This window comes from Micrasema longulum, unplaced genomic scaffold (genome assembly GCF_059751315.1).
Source record: "Micrasema longulum isolate JH-2025_06_02 unplaced genomic scaffold, ASM5975131v1 h1tg000198l, whole genome shotgun sequence".
Taxonomy (NCBI): domain Eukaryota; kingdom Metazoa; phylum Arthropoda; class Insecta; order Trichoptera; family Brachycentridae; genus Micrasema; species Micrasema longulum.
In genome coordinates, this window is record NW_028277403.1 from 762,256 (window position 1) to 781,815 (window position 19,560).

At 32.6% G+C, this 19,560-nt stretch overlaps 1 protein-coding gene across 2 annotated transcripts in view; it reads right to left on the reverse strand.

Moving 5' to 3' along the window:
- LOC148283783 (uridine phosphorylase 1) overlaps positions 1 to 19,560 on the reverse strand; it is a 35,698-nt gene that overhangs the window by 1,223 nt on the left and 14,915 nt on the right. The window contains exons 1-6 of one of the 2 annotated variants that reach the window (XM_088243276.1): positions 11,107 to 11,359; positions 7,151 to 7,274; positions 5,343 to 5,504; positions 889 to 1,074; positions 418 to 556; positions 21 to 214 (exon numbers count right to left, since the gene is read on the reverse strand). In XM_088243276.1, coding sequence (XP_088099402.1) covers positions 21 to 214; positions 418 to 556; positions 889 to 1,074; positions 5,343 to 5,504; positions 7,151 to 7,274; positions 11,107 to 11,255 — 954 coding nt within the window. In that variant the 5' untranslated portion in view covers positions 11,256 to 11,359. Of the gene's footprint in view, positions 1 to 20; positions 215 to 417; positions 557 to 888; positions 1,075 to 5,342; positions 5,505 to 7,150; positions 7,275 to 11,106; positions 11,360 to 19,560 lie in introns of those variants that run through there. The other variant, XM_088243277.1, reaches the window with a different exon arrangement.

Genomic DNA, 19,560 nt, shown 5'->3' on the forward strand with positions numbered 1-19,560 from the left:
AAATAATGTAAAATGAATACCTGATCTCCTTTGAGACGATCCAACAGAGTGACACATATAACTGCTGCTTTAATACCAGCATGATGTGTGAGTGCAGCAAATGCCAACGATTCCATTTCAATATTCACAACTCCTCCTTTGTGAATACTTTCCAAGTACTCTTGCTTTTCATGTTCCGAGAAATCACAGAAGGCACCATCTAATCTACCTTGTCCTAAAAAAGAGGTATTTTAATTAGTCGATAGAATCACAAAGCAGCGATTATTTCATCATGTACATAATATTAAATACTTAAATACATTACATACTACTAAATACTTTAATATTATTTAATACTATTAAGTACTAGTAGTTAAGTATAGATATCAAGCGTACTTTGATAAAGCCAAAAATGAATAATTATTAAATGAAATTTACCTTCGTAGAAATCATATGTGCACATAGTTCTTCCAGTTACTGTGTCATAGGGATCCTCGGGATCAGCAAGGGCCTTCAGTTCTCGAACCAGCCTCTTGTCTAATTTGGCTGGGCGCTTCACACTTTTTCCCAAAACCATCTATAATTTAATGAAATAATATTAGTTAATCAGACAAATATTTATTACGAAGAACTGTAGGTCGTATATTATATATATTATACGACAATAATTTTCAGAGGCGTAAGACTGCTCGTCTTGCCTTCATGGTATATTATAAATAATTCCTAAATCTCTAAATTTGGATAACGAATGCAGTGCTTTAAGAACTACAGTTAGGGATAAGGGAACGATAATAATAACAATTTGAAACATTTTGATACATTATCCGGGTATATATATTTTTCACAAATTTTGCAAAAATTTTCAAATCTAAACGATCATGATGTCTATCAATTTTACTTAAAACTTACTAAGTCCAGATAGTTGTTTAGAGCTCCATCGACTGCCTCTTCGGAAATTATAACAGTTCCTCCTTCCATACCGATACCTCCGCAAGTTCCAATACGGAAGAAAACGGGATCTTTAACTCGGGCGTGGTACATCAGCTTAATCATCTCATGCAGCAAAATACCCACAGAAGGTATACCCATTCCATGCTGCAATATCAAAACAATTAATCACATTTTTATTTAATACTTAAAAGAGTTTGTAGTGACAGATGTCGATATATTTATGGTCAGCGGCCAAAAATCTTCACCAAGAAAATCAGCCACATACCCGTATCGGAGCGTCCATCATTAGAGTTGATGTAAAGGATTTGTGTGTTATTAGGGAGAGAGGGGGAATATTTAGATAGCTCTGAAAGAAAAGAAGGGAATTATTGGTATAATTAATAATTGTTGTAAACATTTTTTCTTTGATATATAAAGCAATTTGCTTTACTTTTTTAATGAATAATTCATCATAAAACTAAATGTTTCGTATTCATTTTATTAAAGGAGCATTCAAAATAAAAATTTTGGAGCAAATGCTGTATCTATTAAATTATATGAGATAACGAAGCCCCTTAGAACTAGTGTAAAATATGGTCAGATGTATTTAATTATAAACATTTCAACATTATAGATTATCAAAGTCAAGTGTTATAAGTAAACATTGACTGAATGCACAGTCAAATTAAATGCGACAAGAGAAAATACAAAACACGAAGATCGAAGACTATATTATTTACAAAATATGAAGAATTTTTTCCACTATCACATTTAACTTAAAAAAAACCATACTTATAAATAAAAGTTTAACCAATAAACTTGACCTTAGTATGACGCATTAATTTATCAAAAAGTAAATTAAACACAGTTCAAATCATGTTAACGATAAGCAAAATGGACGCTATAATGTGTTTTGTAGATATTATATCATATTCATAACAAAAAATGGGTTATCATTGTTTCGTGTCGAACAACCTCTGCCAAATATAGTTAACCTTTATTTGGAACCAAGCCAAAATTTAAAATTGGCTATAAAAGTGCTTCATTAACTATATGGAAAACCTAATTTGCATTTTTCCTATGACAGCACACTATAAAATCCTCAGAGTAATAATGCGTTGGCCCATTATTACTCTGAGATAAAATCTAAAAAGCACTTCATTTTTCAGGTATCCTTGGTTATTATTTTACTCAACTAATGAAATATCCGTAATAAAGTCTAAATAATATAAATTCCTAGCACCATTCCATTGCAATTTTGATGAAGCCATAAAAATGTCATTACCAATTGAAAGCTTTGAATAGATTTTACGGTTTGATATATTCCTGAATACTAGATAAAAATATATTTACTATAGCAAACAAATTGGTCAATAAGGCTTAGAAAAAGCTAAAACATAAAAATACTTATCATTGTCATTCCCTTTCCGCACCTAATGGTGCATAGGGCACTGCATTGGTACACCGATTGCATTATATCTTGATCATTTTTGTTACACAAAGGTAAGATGATCTGTCTTACGCTTCAGGTACCAGTCCAGGGACTATGAAATATTCCAGTGTAAAAACACCTTTTTAAATAAATATATTATGTCAACCATGTTGGGAATCGAACCCGAGAACTCTTGCATGGTAGGTGAACGTGCTGACCACTACACCATGAGGTCGACTTATACCATTTTATTTTATTTATTAAGTATTTCATTGATAAACAATATGCTTGCTTTGGTTATAATGTATTCCTTCACAGAGAAAACCCTTGCCGAGGATACATTTTACAAGTATTTAAAAAAAATTATAAATATACATAAATGCACAAATAATATTTGGCACAGTTTATTGCACTGCTGTCAAAAGATAAATTATTATGCATTTTGTCGTTAAATTCATACCTATATTAGGTAGCTACTAACCTATGTATCACAATAAATAAATGTTTGTACATGTGTTGCGAATCTTAAGAACTATGCAGATCACCAAGTATAAATTTGTACAATATCACATGCAATCAAAGTAATCAGAGCTCACATTACATATTGTATGTAAGGTGATCCTGTACAATGAAATTTTTTAACCTTTCAGGGCCTGAGTGTAAAAAAAATTTGTGAGTTCCTGAGGGTATCAAGAATAGTCCAGATAAAATATTATAAATACAACTTTTAAAAAATATGTCATTATTTTTGTCATTGTAGTGTTTATAAAACTGTTTTATAATATTTTGAGGTTTTTGCAAAATTCATACATTTTTTCATAAAATACTGTTGCGAGAGCATGCTGTATGACATCGCGCTCCTCTCGCTGCTACACTTTGAATAACACTGATCTAAAGTCAGGCAATCCGGTAGCGGGGAGTTGGGAGATGGAATGCATCTAAAATCTAATGTACGAAATCTGGATTTTTGTGACTATCGCTGGAAATAAGCAACCAAATAGCAAGAAGCCCACGTGCAAACTTACCAACATGTCAAAGATTCTTAATATGTACAGCGATAAATTGTAAGTTTTGCTGTTCGTACAGGGTTAAGCAAAGACAAATGTGATTTATTATTGAAAGAATTCGTCAGAAGAATATTTTCATAGTTTTAATACATTCTTAATTATGCAATGGATTGTGCAAAAAATTAAATCAATATGATGATCAACAAAAATGTTTTTGAATAGAATATGTTCCTGGGGGACCTTAGATATCCTCCTTAGGCCCCAATGAGTTAAGCGGAAAACTTCCAAGTAAGAAGTATCTATGTTCAAGGTTTTAATATATTTTCTTGTTTTGAATATAGGTACTTAGCACATACCTAGGTTTTTACTAAAGTTTAAATTTGCGTTCATTCTAGAAACTTAATTTAGCCATTTGATTTGTGTAGATTTAAAAAAAATATATATGTCTACATTCTTATGATTTCCTCAAACACTTAAATTTTTAGGTTCCTTTTCAACTAGTAAATAACTCACTATTTAAAAGCGAGAACCAAGTTGTGTCCGCAACACTACCACATGACCACAACTTGATTTCATTTGATAACTTGCTATTAAAGCAAGGTTGTTGGTCCACAAAAATAATATTATCAAGTTTTCTATTGAATTTTATAATTTTTCATGAAACAGATGAAAACTAAGTTTGATGTTTATTGAATTTTTTAGACGTTTTGTTTGACGTTTATTGAGTGTTTGTTTCTGAAGTTCCATATGAAATAATTAAATAAATACGCCATTAGTATCCAAAAACATTTGGAACAAGTTTAAAATTATTTTTATGTTTGTGTGACATGCTTAGGGTTGCCATCCGTCCCGATACATTGGGACTGTCACCCTTATTAAACCCTCTGTCCCGACGTCCCGATGAAACCTTTAATGTCCCGATTTAAACTTATACAGTACAGCAACGCAGTTAACTAACGAAATATCTTCCACGGCTTACTGACTATGAAAGAGTGAGTTATGTGGCAAATGCTTTCGGCAATTTATTTATTTATAATAGTAAAAATACCTTTTAGTTTTATTCCACTTTTATTTATAATCGTTTTATAATTTTTTTACCAGTAACCGTTTCGTCGTGACCCACATCGTCAGACTGGTGGGAGACTAAACAAATTTCTATGTTATATACAAGTGCAAGCAGTGCGTTTGATTTGATAATTATTATTACCTTATACTTAAATGATTTTAATTTAAATTCTTTAATTTACATAATTATATAAAATCATTATTTACAACCCCAGCTCCACCAAGAAATGTCAGTAGAAAAACTCAATATATTAATTTATTTATGTAAATAATTTCTTAGAAGCTGAACTTGCCTTAATAGAATGGAAGTTGATAGGTTGTGTGGAAGAAAAGTAGATTTATTTTTGTCAATTGTTTAAATTATACGAGTAGGTATTTATTATTAATTCCTGCTCATAACGTCATGGTAGAAAAAGTAATATCATTGATGTTGACTCAGTGCAGTAGACCAATGAAAGAAGTCGTCCGCTGCCAGGGACTGTAGAATCAATATTGAAGTATCAAGTCATTGTTAGATGACTTGCACTGGTTTCTACTGATACATAAAAGAAAAAGAACTGCTCAAAGTAAAATCATCAAAAAAATGTGTTCAGCAAGTACTTCTTCCGCAAGAAACACCACATCAAATGTAAGAAAAAATATTTTAATTATATTTTTGAAAAATCATTACAAAAAAACATATTTTGCTACTACATCTTTTCATATCAAAACGTTCCGTCAAGACCCTAGCAAAACCTGGCTACCTTAGACATGCTTTACCTTGTATATTACAAAAATTATATATTGTTTTGAAACCTTTATAAGATTCCAATATGTAATTGCATTCTGTTTTTATGAGGTAACAAACTATTGTGTTTTCAAGATATCTAAAGAATTTGACAGCCTGCCACAACACTTAAGATCGGTATCCGCTTATCGGGATTACTTACACTGACACATAGAACGGGTCCGACTTTGTACATGGAGTATCTGTAGGAATATTGGCTGATGTCCAACAGCGTAGTTCCACAAGGAAGCTTGTGGCCGATCTCTTCCATGATATGGTGGGCAAACTCCTCCATCCTTTTCGGTGTACCTCCCATACAGACAAACTGAACAAACAAAAGGTAAAATGCTACACATACATGTTTTATAACTTTACACTTCTAAGCGAAGTAAATAAGGGCCAGTTGGAACAGAAAAAGTTGAGTTAAAAATGATGTATTGTTTTACTTTTTTCATGCAACCTTTTTGGTCCATTTTGACAAAAAAGCGATCATTCTTTGAACTTGTTTAAACTCAACTCTTTTGGTGCAACCGGTCCTAAGGGTAGTAAAGAATAACATTTAAACCGACCACCAAATCATTGTTGTATTGCAGTAGCATTTTTATAATGAGGACAGAAGTAAAGACCAACTTTATAACTTGGAACTTTTCGGGGTAGATTTTCCAGCTTTTCTTAGATCTATTCATCACTAAAACAGTGTGGGATGAAAATGAATTGGCATGGTTTAGCTCGAAGTCTTATATGTTGATCGTGTTTATTATTATTATTGCCCTTGTTTGTATTTGCTAAATAGTTTTATGTTCTTTATGTTCAATTTCTTGTACGTATGTTTCTTCATCTAGCTTAGACCGTATATATAATAAATAAAATAAAATAACTAAAGCATTGGGTGTTAACATAAGTTGTGTCCCTTTTTGTTCCAAATTTAAAAATGAGAACCAAAAGTAAAAAAAAAATTGTAAAGGTCCATCAAAAGACAATTTTCTGCTCTACAAGATATTGTGTTTGCTTTTATGTTACATGCACATTTTTTTATTTGATTACAAGCCTTCAAATGGAACCTCAAGAGTGAGCATTTTCGACACCTTCTGTTCACATTAAATCGAGGTAATAAAGCCGCAAAAGCTGCTCGCTATATTTGCACAGTGTATGGTGAAGATGCTATGAATTATTGACTATATTTTTTGTAAAATAATGAAGGAGAATATCTGTACCTCAATGGCAGACGGATGCAAATCCAGAATTTGATGAAATGAAGTTTCAATTTTCAAATCCAGTTTATGATCATGTCCATTGATTTTGAAGAAATGTAAATCTTACAATAAATGAACCAATGTATAAAATACTGACTATACAAATTAATGTTATAAATGATTAGAAATTACTTAGAGGAACTAGATTATTTAGGCTTGTGTTGAACATTTGAGGTTTTGATTTGCATCCGTCTGCTTCTGAGGTACAGATATGTTATTCACAAATTTCTCTTGTTCTCTTCATTTGGAAAAAAACGGACACAACTTAAGTTAACTAGAATATTTGGGTTCGTATCACGGATTAAGGAGTTATTTTTTCACCTGATTTAGTCAGTGAAATCTATATTTATGTATTACAAAAATAACAGTATTTGCATTATCATCATAATCATTTCCCTTTCCGCACCTAATGGTGCATAGGGCACTGCATTGGTACACCAATTGCAGCGTATCTTGATCATTTTTGTTACATGAAGGTAAGATGATTAGTCTTACGCTTCAGATACCAGTCCAAGTACCATGAAATATTCTGGGATGAAAATACCCTTTTAAATAAGTATTTCATATCAAACATGCCGGGAGTCGAACCCGAGACCTCTCACATGGTAGGCAAACGCGCTGACCATTACGCCACGAGACCGACACAATATAACTTATCAGTGTGCAAAAATTACGTTATTTAAGTTTTTATGACTTGACTACATTTTAGTAAATTTACCTTGACATCTCCAAACATTTCAACGAGATCATGGGAACCACTCCCGAGTGCAAGATGGTACAGAATGTCCTGGTCCATCAACTCAATATTGGGATTCCTCAACTTAACTGTCCCATCAGGATATCTGGAACAAGATAAACATAATTTTAATTCACACTGCATTTGATTGAAGCAAAACACCCGCTCATTTCTTCACCATTTATCTATCAAACAAATGAAACGTGTGTTTTGTAAAATGCATTAATCATTATGGGTAATTATTATCAAGTTTTTCAAATATTTATTTCAGTACAATACCTACAAGTGTTTTCTGGGAAAATTGTAGAAATTAATGCCACCCGTGACACGAGTGTAAAATATGCATGCGTACCAAATGGTTAAGAGGAGATGCAGAGTATGAGAAATTTTATGAATAGGTGTGCCTATGCCACTCTCTCACAAATGCCTTCCCGATTAGACAACTGCCTTCCAGATTGATTTTACCCAACTAAAATCGACAAAATCGGCGTTTCGTTGTCCTGTTTTCCGCCCTCCAGAACTGAACCGATTTTGTTTTAAGAATGATATTTAATATCAGTACTATTTCTGTTTTTCAAAATTGTTTGTCATAATTGTATACCGCACGTCTGAAGACGGCAGATAAAAGGGTTTTTAGATGCTCTCATAAGAAATTAGTCATCAAAATGGTAAAACGATAAAGACACCAATCGTAACTGGTAAATATGTAGGTATAATGCGTAAAAAATCACTGTTCTAGTGCCATAATTATTTGTTTATATTATTTTCTATGGTCAAACCCAGTTCTCTCCTATACACGTTTTCAATTACTTTTTTATTTACGCACCGACACATACACATCCTCACACATTCATTCACACACATTCATATACACATACATAAATACAAACGTCGCACACATGCAATTTTATAAACTCTTTTCTCATATATTACGTATTATTATATTAACGGTGGATTTTTTTAATTGGCTTAGTATTGTTGATATATTTCTACTTATTTTTTATGTAAATAGCTGTAAAAATCCCAAATCAATAAATAATTTAGGGAGAAAATACGAGAGTACGTTTGTATGAAGAAACGTCATACTGCGTTGTTTGGAAAATAACAGCATTTATCGATATTATTCCTGGCCTATTACCTTTCTTTCCTATCCTTACCTTGACCCATCCTTATGGTACCTACCTTACATCAAGATAGAAGAAATACAAAAATAGAACATTTAGATTTAGAAAACAAAACAACATTTTGACACAACAAAATATTGCATAAAAATTCTTGGATTCGTCGCGCGTCGCTCGTCGTTGTAAAAGTTATCATAAATTGTTACATAATTCATAGTAAATTTCATCATCCAGTGCCCAATATTGAAGAACATCTTCATTGTATCAAAAGTAGGTCCATATTCCCCGTTCCTTGCCTTTCTTGAAATATTTCTAAACTTTTACAAAACTGAATGAAATTTCGTTTTTTTTCGCTACAGTCCGCTTTTCGTTAATATGCGTTTCCTCTTAAAGCCTGTAAGTACATAGACTTCCATATTTCTTTCTCAAAAATGTTCTCCATCTCTTTTGTAATATCTATTTTTTTGTATTCTAACTACACAAAATATTTTATATTCTGGTTACCCACCTCACTAGGTGATTTATTGATTTTATTGTCGGTCTTATTGCTCGTTTTTCTATAAGAGAATAAGTGCTTTTGCACTTGGTACATTTGAACTAGCAAATACACAACTAACACAATCACAAACTAGTACAATTTACAAACGTACCGTAGTAACATAATATACATAATACTCGTATAATGTTAACACAAAACAATTATTAGCTTACATGATGTATTTGTATATATATGTTATAGTTGTTATATAAATAGCACAGCGAAATGCATTCGCAGGGTAGAATTATAATATAATATGTTAGTGTCCGTAATTGTTCATACGCGTATCTGTTATTTGAGGGTTTTGGAAGCAAACTTAGAAATGTCGACCAAAAACATAAAATTGGTTATTGATGCCGAAATAAACATACAAAAAAACCTACCTACCGAAATAATGGCGTAATTCAAAACCGTATTTAAATCTCGCAAAACATATTTCAAATATACTACTTGACACCGCAAACTTAGCATTCTCCATTGAGTTGGTGAAGCATAATTAGAAATCTCATCATTCTTTTTTCAAAGTTTTTTCGCAAATATCTCAGTAACTCCTAATACCCTAAATTTATACGTCAAAATAAATTTTTTAATTCGATCTAAAAATTCCAGTTTTGGGTTTTGTTTTTCATGTTTTTGTTTCTATTTGTTTTTGTTTACCGATGTAAAAAAACATAAAAAAACACCCGATGGTGTTATTTTATGCTCTCAATTTTCATGAAGTAATAATACCCCAACATTTTTTTCCTTCAACGGGAAAGGCGGTCTGACCTTTCTTCGTACAAACGTATTTTCTCCCTGGGTTATGGCACTAGAGTAGTGATTTTTTTACACACTGTATATATTTACCAAAATCACATGCATCGTTGTTCTACAATCATGACAAATGGTTTCTTATGGGAACTAGGACCATCGAAAGACCCATAAAAGCGCCCAGTTTTATTTCCCGTCTTCGGACGTACGGTTTACAAATACGATAACTATTTTCGAAAAACGCAAAAGGCACAGACACAGACAATTTCATTTCGATACTCTTTCTTAAAAAAGTGAACCAAATTGGCTCAGTTTTGGGGTGCGGAAAATGGGACAATGAAACGTCGATTTTGTTGATTTTAACTAGACATAATCAGTCTAACGTGCATTGAAAGCCTCACCCACTTACCCGGATCTGTTTTAAAGGTCTTGTGGCCTCTTTTCAGATCCGCACTTTACAAAAAACATTTTTTTAGCTGTAATGAACAGTAAATTTTTTTTTTCGAAAAATTTGTGTACAAAATATTTGCGTATTTTTTGTATTATTATATTTTCTATCGCCATCAGAGCAACCTAAGTATATTAAGTCAATATATCTATCACCCTCAATAAAAAATTCCAATTCTGACGGCGATAGGGTATGTTAGTTTATTAGTTAACCGGAAGAAACAAGTCAGATCGGGAGAACCGGACAGTTACCACTCCTCCACGGGCCAAATAATGCAAACCTATTAATCCCAAAAAAGAAGTTCATTATTTAAAAATTCGCTCTATTCCTAGCACCACCCTATTCAAGACGAAAACCTAGCATCAACCTATTCAAAATCTAGAATCCTAGTCCAAGACCTATCAACTAATGTATCAATCAACCTAACAACCAACCTTATTAACCACACGCAGTATGAAAACCCAATTCTATCCAGGACAGCGTCCCCAATAACCCACTACGGCGGCGAAGGAGCAGCCCAGCCCGACCCCCGACCGATACACGCCTCCCAGCCCTACTCGTTAGTGTATTTGTAGATAAACCCTCTTCCCTTACGGAAATAGACAACACATGACTTGAGTTCGGTTCTGCATTGCCGCCATGAAGATCATCCTATTTAAAGTCCAACGTGCAGTTGTCTCAGAATAACACCGGGGAGACATTTGCGAGAGAGTGACAGAATAACAATGTTCAAATACCTATTCATCAAAATTCTCAGATACCGCGTTTCCTTTTAAAGGGTTTTAAAACATTCACACTGTTCATTTAATTTAGAATCATCGGTAGGTAATTAAAGAGTCAGGCAAAAAAAATAATTAAAAAATAACAATACTTCAATTTAAATAGATGTTCATGATAAAAAAAATAAATTCCAATGATTTATATACTGTTTACATTAGATATTGATTTATATTTGCACTTTACTGTCTTAAGCATTGCGGCATACCACAAAAAATAACTATAAAAATAAATGTGTACGAGTATCAAAGTCCAAATAACATACAATCCGTGAGACTTTTTAAAAAATATAATATCAACAAACCTTATTATGTTTTCATAATTAGTATATTTGTCTGTCCTTTCCTTAAGAATGGATTTAGCAAATGAACAATCCGTGGTTTTTAATTCACAGCTATTGTAATGAACCTCTCCATCGTCAAACTCCATATATTCACAGGTGCAAACTGGCATTTTAATAAATGTTTTGATTCAATTGCAGAGTGGCTTTATAATAATTATGAAAACACGCGAAAACACCCAATACGTTTGAACACGAGTTAAAATAAGACTGGAAAATTTCTGTTCGCGTTCGATCGCTTTTATACTAAAATCACTCTCGTATCTTAATTATGTATGTATGTATATGAATAAAAACTGTTTTACATGAATCAGAAAATCGGTCAGAAAACTAGTCAGTGGTCTTATTCTGTAACTAATTCGTTTCGTAAATTCAATCGTATCGTATGAGAGGGAATGAGAGCGAAATGCGATTTGGATTGCGTTAGAGTGAGATGGATATATGACGAACGAACGAACTTACGAAACGAAATACTGACAGAATAAGCCTGCAAAAATCAGAATTTTAGAACGCATCCTAATTTTGAGCCCATTCTGCAGTCGGATTCTATGCAGATTTTTAAGATGATATGCGGCGCGGAGCGGTTTGATGAATAGATCATATCTATATCTATATTCTATATCTATATTCTATATCTATATTCTATATCTATATTCTATATCTATTCATAATATCTATTCATTAAACCGCTCCGCGCCGCATATCATCCTTAAAATCTGCATAGAATCCGACTGCAGAATGGGCTCAAAATTAGGATGCGTTCTAAAATTCTGATATTACAACTTTTCGTCACTCTCTCGCAGATGCCTTCCCGAATACTGTGCGAAAAAAATAACTGCACATCGGATTGATTATACCTTAATAAAATCGACCAGATTGAGGTCTCGCATTTTCGTTTTTCCGTTTTCCCTATCCCAAATCTGAACTGCTTTTGTTTTATTTAGGAAAGAGTATCAGAAAGAAATTGTCTGTGTCGGCACGTTCCGCTTTTTTCAAAAATTGAAATTATTAATCATATTTGTATAACGTACGTCTTAAGACAGCAGCTGAGGTTCCGGAACTTATCTTGTACTTGGTGGGAAATAATGTTTTACGCGCAGCGGTCAGTAAATGTGAAGCAGGGTAAAAGGGCGCAACGTACAGCTTTGAAAACACAGTAAACTGGCATAGACAGTTAGTCTTTTTTACTCTACTGCGTGTTTTGCACAACAATGTTGATGCGGTGTAACGCGACAACTCTCTTTTTTAGAACATAATTTTAAACTATCGCTCTTTGAAGCATCATCTCTATTTAATTATCACTCAGGGGCATTAACAATTTATTAACAAAAAAACGACAGTGATACACCAATAATGTGTAAAAAAAAAACATTACTGCCATAAACCGAGAGAAAATACGGGAATACGCTTGAACGAAGAAAAGTCAGCTCATCCTCTTAATACGCCAGAATCTAGTGAGAATATATCTCTTTGCTGATATGATATTTTACTGTACATTACTTATTGTGCTAGCCCACAGACAGATTTCGAGTCAGAAATGAACTGTGTACGTACATGAAGTTTCAATTTGCAAAATAAGCTACGAGATTTCTTGCTCAGAATTCTGTTCAGTTTTCCGATCCGTATATTACGGCTGTAACTGAATTTTCTTGCAAATCTGACGCAATGTTGATTTTGAATACTTATACAGACATACTCGTACAAGCGAGTCAATGGAGACTGTAGACACACCTTCCGTGTAGAGGAATTCTGCCTAAGATACGAGTAGCTTACCAAATCAATTAAACTTGCATTTTTCTATTTATACTAGCTACATGTAAATAAATACACGGAAACTTCGGATCAGCCGAAACCTGCGGTCGGGATGTGTCGAATAGGGTATTATCATAAACTAGGGATATGCTTTTAAATGTATTGAGTATTTAAAGAATATTTTTATGATTGCACGCATTTTACTATAAACATCTAAAACTGATGTTTTCATTTATAATTTCCTATTTAAAGTTTGAAGAAAATAAAACGGCTCGTAATCGGCCAAAAGGTTGATGACGTCACGCGTGACTTATGAATTTTACATTCACTCAAATCTCCTATACGGAGATCATCTTGTAGCTTTTTATTTGTTTTTATCGTTAAATTTCACCTTTTCCGTTGATTTTTTATACGTTTTCATTTATAAACTTCCATAGCATTATGACTGACATTGTTTTTTTTCAAGGAAAAACCGATAACTTGCCCAAAATAAATTTAATCATGATGGGTATTTTTTTCTCATCCACTACAAACTTTTTGATATAAACATGTAAAGGCCGCAAGGTAAGGAAATATATTATATTTTCTTCCAGAATGTATTCATTAAAATAATTGTGTTATTAGAATGTACTATAAATATATTGTTTTGCGTACGCTGAATGCAAAAGAAAAGTAATGGGACTTTGACACAACGTAACATATAAAATACCATTCCTACCACATCTCATTTCATAACGTTCAACCATTTTTTCATTATTAGGAATGGCCAAAAAAGCTTTATTTGGCGTCTTCACCATAGTGTTTGTGCACATCGGAACTAAACAGTACTTGTATCTTATAACTAAATACATGTCATGCCCGTTAATTAGTTTAAACAGTGTTAAACAATCGATTACAACAAAAACAACAGGCCGGCTACACAAATTCGTATGCATTCGTTCGAACTGTCCGTTGGAATCGTAACGCGTGACGTCACAAGCCCATTCGGCATCCGAATGGTCTTTTTGGCGCCATTTCAAAATATACGTTTTTAAACCGCTCTGAAAAATTAACGCGTGGACATAAAAAATTGTAGTCATCATCATAATTTTTTTCTTTATTTTTTTGCAAAATAAAAAAAAAGTGATAATACCCTATTATGTTCGGCTGTAGTCGAGTGTACCTTATGGCTCGTGACTCTTTTGAGTTCTAAGATCTTTCGTATTTATATTTTTGTAATTACGTTATAGTTAATTCCTATAGCGTACATTGAAGAACTGTTACATATAGGTTACGAGTTGAACCCGGCAATGCTTTGCTATTGCTAGATTTGAGTACATAGTCGTATATATATTTTAAATTAACACAATCGAAAGTTTGATATCAATTTTAATATTTACTCCAAATTAGATATGTACGTATACATTATTATTTTTGTGTTTCGGTTTACATAAATTGTGAGGACAGGGAATTTTTAAATAGGTATTCGAACATTGTTTTCCTGTTACTGTCTTGCAGATGCCTCCCCGATACTGTGCGAAAAAGACAACTGCATATCAGACCTTTTGTAAGAATAGACAAAATCGACGTTTCGTTATCCCGTTTTCCGCAGCCTAAAACTGAACCGATTTTATTATTTTTTTAGACAGTATCAGAATAAAATTTTCTGTATCGGTACGTTTTGCGTTTTCCAAAAATAGTTATATTTGTATACCGTGCGTCCGACGACAGTAGATAAAACTATATTATTTTACGGGTTTGGGTGGTTCTAGTTCCCATAGTAAAAATATAAAAAAATAAATACGTATATTGTTTTAAAAAATCCAGAGAGAAAATACGGGAATACGTTTGTATGAAGAAAAGTCTGACTGCGTTTCCTCTTAAGATCAAACATTATTCAAAATACTTACAAAACTTTACTAAAAAATATTTAGTAAAAACCGTTCAAATAAACGTAAAATAGATAGAGTAGGTACCTAGGTACTTGTTTATGATTGAATTCCAGAAATTGAAATAATAATTTTCAAATATTGAACTTAATTAGGTAGGTACCGAGGTACTTGTTTACAGTTGAATTCCAAAACTTTAAATTTTCAAATATGTCGGTTAATATTATTTTAGTGTTGCAAAAACTCCATCAAAATTAAATAAATGGGCAAAAATTATGACGTTTCGAAATTCGTTTCTAAAAAAAATATCTTTCTAATTTTACGTATAAGCATTCTCGGCGAATGCAACCCTGGTGAACTATGTAAGAAACATTTTCGCTCATAACTTTTTTTCTACTTCATAAATTGAAGATTTTAAGAGTTATAAATATGCTCGGGGCGAAGATCTACATTTCGCTGAAAACCGCATGTAAATCAGTTCAGCAGTTATTCAGTCCATTGAGTACACACATACGAACATTGCCTTTTATACATATTAGATGTTGGATAGATGAGATATGTATAACATAACAAAAAACCAAAACGTGTTAAAAATTAACAAATTCACCAATTAAATTTATGCCTTTTATTTAACTGTGTATTTTATTGAACACTTATTTTAATCAACTCTTAGGGTTTAACATTAAAAACGCATAATTTTGGGCATTTTGAAGTGACTTTTAACATATATATAAAGGGTTATTTAGAATATTACTGGAAATTGCATTTTCATTAGACTTTCTGATCTAGTGTCATAAAACACAGTGATAAGTGTTTTTTGCAGCGATACTAATACTGTTTTTCTTTATCGAAAATTTTTACCAAAAGTTTTGGTTAAACATCATTTTTTGTGTTTTCATACGTAAAACATCATCATATTTGCAGCCCCGTAAAATTAAAATTTGTTCATATTTTATAGTTTTAAAAAACATATTTAAAGTTAAAAACATATTACAACAGAGATGAAGTACATTTAAGAGAAGGTAATATAGAAGTCTAGGCATCTACAGGGCTTATGACCTGTCAATGGCTGGTTTGAGTTTCCATTTTACACACTGTGTAACATTCACGATTATGCCCATATTTGAACTCCTTCAATTCTTTCATCTGTTGATGTTTGTGAAGTTAAAGAGCTGAATGAAGGAAGCTGAGCAGATGAAAGAATTGAAGGAATATAGATGTTCAAATATGGGCAGAATGGTGAATGTTACACAGTGTGTAAAGTGGCCACTTAAAACAGCCATTGACAGGTCATAAGCTCTGTAGATGCCTAGACTTCTATGTTACCTTCTCTTAAATGTTCTTCATCTCTGTTGTAATATGTTGATATAAACAGCTCCCGAGGGAGTTGAACCAGTTCTTGTCTACAAAAACTCAAAATTCTGTTGATAAAGTTTAAAACTTAAAATGAGATGAAGGTACTCTGGTTTTTCAATCGCAACGTACCTCGATTATTTATATGTTATTTACATAAAGGCAAGATTATCAGTCTCGCGCTTTACGTGCAGTATAACTATTGCAAGACTTTTTTATAAAAGTAAATATATCGTGTCGAGACAAACGCGCTGACTTTTAGAATACAAGGCGGATAAACTTAAACGGGAAACCACTTACTGATTATTAAAGAAAAATATTCAGCATTCCGTTTATCAATATCGGTAATTAATATTTCTCAAAACGTTTTTTTTTCTTGGAAATGTGCAATAAAAATACAGAGAAATGATTTAAACCTACCCATTCCGTTCAAATGTAAAACATGTTTAGATAAGAATTGATTACATGTTTTTACAGGTAAAAGTTATGCCATCTTCAGTATACCTCCCCTGCGACTGCGGATATTAAAGGAGTGTCTTCAAGGTGGGTCAGAAATGTTAGAATTATGTAGGTACAATATTGTATGATATGTCAGTCCATACGAAAAGTTAACTTTCAATAAATTAATGCTTAATTCAGTAGGTTAAATCTAGTGCCTGTTGACAAATAATTCAGTCTCAGTAATTTGAGTAAGCGCAATCTAATTGATGAAAAAAATTAATTCAAGAAATAAAATACAATTATTTTATTAACATCAGGGATTACTGTAACTTGAGCCCATCGGCAACCCGATTGTTATATTTAAAAATAATGTAACTTATGAATAACGATTTGTCTTAAAAATTTATTCCTAATTTGTACGTATGCTTTTTTTACTTTTTAGACTACATTTTTATTAGACTTAATTTTGCCAATTATTAATTCATATTTTGGAAAGTTGTAACACAAAATTAATCATTTAAAATGCGCAATTGCTTGACAGTAAATGTAATGAATTAATAATCATTTATGATTACGCTATCCACGGTTCAGGATGTTAAGAATGACCTAGGTCAGATGTCATTCATTCATAATATTATTATCACATGATGTGTGTTTCGGATACCATTGAAATTAAAGCTCAGTTTTAAATTAATTAATTTAGCATTACCTACTATATTTTCAGTACTTTTATAAATTTATCATTTTTTCCTCTCTTCTGGGAATGTTTTGATGAGAAGCCTATGGATTATATAATGCTTAATTACATGTTATGTACATATATATACTAACAAATAATTGGAAAATTAAGGATAAATGTAGACAGAATGCTGTCGAAATGTGATCTCTCAGATGAATATAAATATAAATTACCTATGAATCTGTGAGTAATAAAGCGCCACAGCTGTAGAGCCATACGGACATAAATCATTATAGGATTATCAATCATGAAGTTAGCTATAGTTAACAGTAGTGTTTTACAACTTGTGGGTCGCGCGACTAAGCATGGCTAGTACGCGGTAGCAAGGCTAGTACGCAAGGGATTAAAAAAATGGCATCCTAGGGATCTTGAGAAATGTGGCACTACCCCCTAAATTTAATTTAATTTAATTTTGCATTGCTCGTGATTCGTGACTAAGCCATGGCAAAAGTTTGTCCTGGCAAACCAAAACCGTCCGTTACACGTTTTTGTTCTATGCCATTTTCAACCTTGATAAATACGCGACCCCTTCACGAGTAGAAAAATGGTTGGCGACGCCCCCCTCGGGACCAACTTTTGCCCTACCAGGGAGGTCGCGGGCACAAGCGTCATCTTCTCCCCTGGACGTAATTTTATTTAACTTTTGCATTGCTCGTGATTGAGACCCTTCCGAAGCAGGTAAAAGTTGTTGGTCTGTGGGTGGGGGTTCGCCAACTGTTTTCCCGGGACCAGCTTGCATTGCTTGGGGGGGTGGCAGTCATAAGCAATGAAAAATTATTTATTATTTACGTTTTACTTTTGTCTTGCTTGGGCCAGCAACCCACATGTTGAAAAACACTGGTTTTACGCATAAAAAAACGTATTTTAATAAATAATACACCTACTTCCTTTACCTATTAAGAAGAACGTGAGAATATATTTTTTTTAACGATTTCAAAGAACCATTTAACAAATATTTAGATATACTAAAAACGCTAAAATGCATACATGTTTGCAAGAATTCAGTAAGAATGTGAGTTCTCTTTCTGAGTTACATTGGCCTTATGAAGGGTAAGTAATAATGTGCTTACTTTCTAAGAACTCGCGTAATTACTAACCGATTCTGGAATGCAAACCTAACTACCGTGTAATAAGCAGTCTGCCTTAAATCCAGTTAAAGCAGCATTTCCAGTTTATTCACAGACTTAAAACAATGCAAAATGAATCAATACTAACACACAACAACTACAATACCCTCGAATCTCGTGGTCAAATTTTTCTTGGGAAACATTTCTAAAAACTGATTTCTAGAAGTATATATTATAAACCAAATATACTGAAAGAGATCAGTTTGTATGTTCCCAATAATTATACTAGAGCGAGATTTCACGCACTGTTTTACACACCCAGAAGCCGTATAAATGCAAGTCAGAATTCACCCATTAATAGGGCAATTCGATTACTGAGTACGGCTTCTGCGGATAATATAGATATTTATTTTTCTGTACATATCGTCAGTTTAGCAGCTATCTTCTTTCTATTAATTAATTCATTTATAAAGTATGTTTACAGTTTGCATTACGCGATGGGTTAAACAGCCCGTAAAGATTATAATGTCATTTGGAAGAAAATTTTCCGTTTTTCAAGATGTTGTGTTTGCTTTTACGATACTTTTATAATTTGATTTGATTACAAGCCTTCAAAATGGAATGTCAAGTAGACGAAAAATAACGTTTTCGGCACATCCTTCTGTTCGCGATCAATCCAGTTTGCCCCACTTTCACCGCGCGCATGCGTGAAATCGCCGCGTTAAGTTGCCAGATTGCAAAAAATATAATCATAACAAAAATGAAGAATGAAGAAATTTGAAGAAAAAAGCAATTTTTAATTTCTCTACAATTTAATTGTATACGCGGAAACATTGATTGACACAACAGAGAATATAAGTAAAGGGTCATTAAATAAGAGTAATCTAATTAATGAACTTTGAATTTCAAAAATAAAACAAATTTTATTTGACATAAAACAAATATTTTATTTTAAAATAATATTTGATGTTTTAAAGATAATTTCGGTAAAATGTCCACCACGGCGTTGTTTAATCCGAGAGGTCCAATTTTCATTAGTTAATTATTATGCAAGTAGTATAAAAAATTGACTACCCTGGAACACTAACAAAATGTCAATTTTGTTTTCTTTGATAGTCTGACAGATGGAAAGATATTTATTTTTTTAAGTAATGCATTTGATACTTACACATGCATTTGCTACTTACACGTGAAATGT